Raw genomic sequence first — 5,988 nt, 5'->3', positions numbered from 1 at the left:
GTGCCTATTATCCTGAAGTTTTGCCTTTTCTTGATGTCTTTGATTTCTTGAATGTTTTGTGTCAGGAACTTTTCACATTTACCATTTTCTTTGATGTTTGCCTAATGTTCTACAATTATATCTTCTACTCCTAATATTCTTTACTCCAACTCTTGAATTATGTTAGAGAATCTTATCTCTGCATTACCTGTTTTTTTTTCTGTAAGTTTTCTCATTCCTGGACTTCTTCTCTCCATGCTTTTATCATTGTTTCCATTTTCATCTTCAGATCTTTATCTGTGTTATTGATCCCCTTCATGTAATTGTTTGTATTTTTAGCTTAGAGCCTGTGCTAACTGTGTTCTGTTAGACGATGCCTGAAACAGTTTCTTTATTTTTCTTCTTAAGACTTAAAGTACTGTGTTGAATAATCATGGAGAGATTAGATGTTCTTCTCCTCATCTTGATTTTAGTAAAAATGTTTTGAGTTGTATTCCCTTTATGGAGATGTTATTTGTAAGCTTAATGTAACTGCGTGTATTAGGTTGAGGTGTCCCTGGAATTCCTAGTCTCTTCAGGACTTTATCACATGTGGAACCATCTCTACATCGATGTAACGAAGCCCACACTAGATGGGTAGATAATGTTTGCCTGTGTTCGTAGATTCATTTACAAACTGTTTTATAAAATTATTCTGCATCTATATTCATAGAAATATTTGTGTATAAGTTTTTAGGCCTTTATGTCATTTGGCTATCAAGATAAGAGTGGCATGTTAAAAAGCATTAACATATGTTCCTTCATTTTCTGTGTTACGGAAACTTTCTATATATTTGACATTAACTTTTCTTTGACAGACATATAGAAAACTGACTTAATCTGACTGTTATTTTGATTGTAAGAGTTTTAATTACTGATTTTATTTCACTACAGATTGAGTCTGTTTCAATTGCTTCTTTGACATTAGTTAAACTTGGTAAGTGTCATACATGAAGAAATTCATCCTATTTTATGATTTCAAGTTTGAAGGGCACAGATTTCAATCATATTTTTAAGAGTATATTTCAGTTATCTTTCCTTCAGAGAAATACTTCTCATACTCCTCACCTCTCTCTTACAAATTCCCAACCCCATTTCTACTAATTATCAGTATATGCAGACAGACATACATACATACATACAAACAGACAGACAGACACACACACACACACACACACACACACACACACACACACATACACACACACACATTGCTCAGTTCTTATAGGGAATGCTACCTGTAGGTATGCTCTCTAGCTTGACCAGTTTGTACTGGTGTGTCCATTCTTGTCTAAGGACACCTTTCTCATTCACAGAACTTCTGAGTTTCTTACTATTCTTCTTGTAGGCATGAGGCCTCATGGAATTTTTTCCCACACAGTTCGGAATTTTCTTTGATGTTATCCATTATCAGCTCATGTTTGAGCAGTAATTTTGGTCAGATTCTATCAGTGTACCTTCTGATATTACTAAGAGATAGAATCTTACAGCAAATTCCCTGATACTCTGGATCTACAAATATTTTTACTCTTTCTTCCACAGTGTTCCTTGGACATTAGGTACAAGAATGCTTTGTGCATTGAGACTGGGCTCCAAAAGTCTGCATTGGCTCTGTTTTTTGGTAGATGTCTCTGAAGTAGGTTAATGTTTGACTTTGACTCTTTTCTACCTCTACTGACGAGTAATCATGGTGTTTAAGGTACTGGATTAGTTACAAGAGGAGAGACATTAAACCAACAAAGCAACATAGATATAAATCAATAGAACTAGGGTGACCTGCTGGGAAGATATACTGGTGCATTTACACCGGTATAGATTATGGAAGTATCATTTTTCATTTCATACACGGTGTGCATCAAGAGAAGCAACCTGTTCACAACACTGCTAAAGTAGACAGGCACCAGATACTAGCTAGTTCACGGGCTTATTGTAAACCTATTACTAATAATCTGATACACAAACATTGAAATAAAATATCTCCTAAATAAATGTTATTACACTCCTTTATTATAGTGGCACCCAATCTAGTTCATAAAAACTTTTTCTTCCAGTAGATGATAATTAACAAAGAAACCCACAAATAAACAATGTTCAGAATATGAGAGACTTTGATGTATCCAGTCCTAAATGACATGTACCCATCATGCCCATCCCCATGACACAGAGAGACTGTGACAACATGCACACAGGGTCAAAAGAGCTAATATGCCAGTACTGTAACAGGGTAGTGAACACAAGGAATAACTATTAACTAAGATGCTATTTGAATTTGATACCTTCTAGGAAAAAGAATGTTGGGTTTTCCTAATGAAACATCACTGAGTATATATACTGCATTTCAGAGTAAGTCTCAAGACAGGGAGTAGCTGGCCAACACAAAAGAGATAGTACTTTTTTTTAATTCATTGCATCTCTTGTATATAGTTTTCTTTTTGTACACTTTGTCCTATTTGAATTTAGTAGTAGGCTTTAGGATTGTTTTTGGTGTGGTATTGGGTGTCATGAGCAAATATACATACAGTAGAATGATTACGCAGGCTGGGAAAAGTTGGAGTGATGATTTTAGACACTGTGTAACAATTATCCTTGTATTATTCAGTTAATGACATATGTACCCAGAATTCTGATTTCAGGCCAGACTTGGCATTATTATTAGGACATCCTCTTGTGTCTTAGTACTCTGTAAACGTTCCTCTCCATCACATTATGACTGGATAAATAAAGTCTGGAGAGCCAGTTGCTCGACAGGATAATGTGCCACTTCTGAGCTGATGGATAGGGTATCAGGTGGAGACCAAAGAGGAAGGGTTGCCTTTGGAACGTGGAGGTAGTAGGAACAGCCAAGTCAAGACTAAGATGGCAGGTAACGGGACACATGGCTGGGAAGTAGACCAGGAAAGTATTATAGGATTAGAATAGCTGCCCAGATATAGTGCCTGAATAATTTTGTAAATATAAATGACTCCGTGGGGTTATACAGAACTATGGTGGGCATAGAAAAAACTTGTACTTGACAGGGAAGGATCTCAAAAACTATAGCAAAGAGGAAAGCCACAATCAATTTATAGTGTATGATGAATCTTTCAAATAATAGTATGAAATAATTATCCCCTTAACCCCCCTCACATATGGGAAGGGCATTAGCCACTCTGGTCCTTTAAGACTACATCATATCTTGGCTCTGGCTCGTTGCTCATAATGTGCCATTCATCTCTGGTGGTCATGGAAACAGAAGAATTTTTAAAGTCACTATCTTGTGCGTGGCAGGGAATATCACTTGGGCTTCATAGAAGAGGCCAAGAGGCAAGTATTTTATATTACCTATGTAGTTTTTTCAAGAACTTTTTCTTTATTTTTATGTGCCTTTTGTCTTTTAATTTTCTTTCTGGTTCAATGTCTCCCCCTCCCCCTCTGCCTCTAGTTACTCAGAAAGGCCAGGACTGGTCTGAGCATTTAACAAGAGACCTCAAAAAGCCAAGGCAAGCCAGCCCAAGGTTAACAGGCTCCCTCCAACACAACCCACCGTCTGGATACTAATGTCTCCACTCAGAGCCTGCTAGTTAAAGCTGGTGCAGAATAAGGTAGTTCCAGAAGCTAGCAGTAACCCTGCCCAGAGGGGTTTTCTGCAATAGCGTACCCCTAACAGGGACAGGCTTTGCAAAAAGTGGTGTTCGCTGGCCTAGTCAAAGACTTCCTTACAATAGGCATCCGGAAATTGGCTGTTGTGTACCCCATAGGAACCCAAATCCAAGGCCTCAGCTCATGACAAGACACCTACCCAGGGCCCTGGCTGTGGGTGATCACACGCCAAGAACTTTACATTTCAAAAGACAAAGAAGGATGAAGAAGCCATTGTCATAGATTCAGTTATGTGTTGAAATCATTTCCATGTGAAATCATTTCCTGCTGAAAATGTTAAGTTTTGGGAATTTTTGCTGGTCTATGGGGGCAGTGAAGCCTGCACTGACACTTATACCTGTATAGGTCCTTGAAGTTGAGTATGTGAATTAGACTTCATGTTCTCCTATGCATAAGATGGGGATAATGACTGTGTGCATCTCATTGGATGGTCAGGAATATGAGATGGGATTATCAACTGAAGTGCATAATGAGTGGCCAACTAAGCAAAGCACAGGAGGGAGATGGAAAAGTGTGCATGAAACGAGGGTTGGTTGGGGAGACACTGTTCTGAACTGAAATATATGCCTAACAGAACTTCTTTTACTGAAGGTGATTCACCTCTTGTATGACCCCTAACTTGTCAACATTTCCTGTTACTTGGGAGTTATTTATGATCCTAGGCATCTTTCAAATGGATCACCTCCCCTTTGATACACGAAGGTAAGAAATTAAAATAAGTTCCATGGATGCTTTCAAATATGGTCTTAATGTAAAATATATACATCTATACCTTGGAATTCATAAAGGGGCAGCACCAGATCCTGTAAGGCAGGCTCAGTTTTCTGGCTTAACAGCATTCAGCACTGTGTTTTAAGTTTTGTGTCAAAATCTATTGGTCCTGCAGTCTACTGCTTCATATATACCTTGGCAAGAAAGACGGTATGAGCAGGGTATTACTAATGCCCTCATCAATTGAAAGCCCATCTTTCCAATGTAACTTTCCAAGAAGTACAGCTAATATCTTCTCAAAATTAGGAAGGAAGCACATTCCACACAGCCAGTCAAGGAGTATGTAGCGAGAAGGGAATTTTGCCTGGCAAGGATATTCTAATTTTAGGCTGTTCAAAATCTCTGAATGAATGATGGAAATGAAATTTTCTATGTTCCTAGTGGATACAAAAATTGCCTCCTTGCTTACTTTTCAAGCACCCCATGGCATTTTTCTTTTATTTTGCTGTCTCTTTGTGAGTGTGTGCGTATGTGCGTGTGCTCATGTGAGATTGACTATGCATATGCACAAATACATGTATAAACATGCTTCTTATATGGAGCTTTGATATGAATGGTTATTCAATGTGGATCTTTCTCATGTTGCTTGTTCTTTCAGCTGGCATCAGTTTGCCATAGTCATATGATAGTCCCCTAATATATACTTGCTCAATCTCCTCTTCAGATTTACAGATGTGAGGGAGTGGATATACAAACTGACTGGTCTTCTTAGCAGCTTATCAGCTTTTGTGCTTGAAATAGTCACTGCAAGAAGCTCATGCTGGCACGTGTGGGAATTCAACACAACAGCAGTGCAGTGCGTGTCCTTTGGCCTATGGGAAGCAAACTACCATCAAGAGGTTAATGCCTCTGGTTCTCAAATCAAGATCCCAGTGAACACTCCTATCGATTCAACTTGGACACTTCCACTTGAATTCCAGTATGCCCGGTTGCTGATATTTTGGGCCATTTTGATGAAGCCTATAGTTCTTATTTTCTGTGCAATGGCCATTAAGATCAGCTGCATGAAAGACCCATTTGTGGAGATGCAGATATACTGCTACATGATGGCTGCCTTAGTTTTATTTGTGAGCAGCCTCTTTGCATTTACTTCTGTGAGCCTGAACCTCCTGGTAGATCTTTATGGACAATATGCTCTGGAATTTCCCCCTAACTTTCCTGTTCAGAAAGAAGACTTGAGCAGCAAACAGTTTACAGCAGTTTTCCCAACTGGGCTCCTGATAGCCACCATGTCATTCTTTGGTGTGATCATGTTTCTCTCTGAGATAAGCTATTTGAAACAACAAAGTCAGGTGAAGTCCAAGTGTGCTTCCAAAGCGGCCCCTCAAAAGGCCTGAAGTGAGGGCTCCTTCATTTGCAACATCTGTCAGAAGGTTTCTTGAGCAAAATTCCTTATTCACACAGAAAAGTCATGTAGTTCCCCCCCCCCATTCTAAATAAATTGCTTCTAAGTAAAGCATCAAGCTGGTTCTCAGTGTCTGTGAAAGCTTACTTTTTTCTCTTCCTAATGCATTCTTTTTTAAATGTTTTTTTTTTTAATGTTTTTATAGCCACACTCCT

General features: G+C 38.6%; 1 protein-coding gene across 2 annotated transcripts; it reads left to right on the top strand.

Moving 5' to 3' along the window:
• Nucleotides 1-4,330: 4,330 nt before the first annotated feature.
• Nucleotides 4,331-5,765, top strand: LOC127185863 (uncharacterized). Of its 2 annotated transcripts, none has more exons than XM_051142455.1 (2): nt 4,331-4,359; nt 5,093-5,765. In XM_051142455.1, the coding sequence occupies exons 1-2, from the start codon at nt 4,331-4,333 to the stop codon at nt 5,763-5,765; spliced, it is 702 nt and encodes a 233-aa protein (XP_050998412.1). The 2 variants fall into 2 exon arrangements, with proteins under 2 accessions (XP_050998412.1, XP_050998411.1); XM_051142454.1 differs by having other exon boundaries at nt 5,081-5,765.
• Nucleotides 5,766-5,988: the final 223 nt, after the last annotated feature.

Source organism: Acomys russatus, chromosome X (genome assembly GCF_903995435.1).
Source record: "Acomys russatus chromosome X, mAcoRus1.1, whole genome shotgun sequence".
Classification (NCBI taxonomy): domain Eukaryota; kingdom Metazoa; phylum Chordata; class Mammalia; order Rodentia; family Muridae; genus Acomys; species Acomys russatus.
The sequence above is the reverse complement of the archived record's forward strand: the minus strand, read 5'-3'. Positions and strand labels throughout refer to the sequence as shown.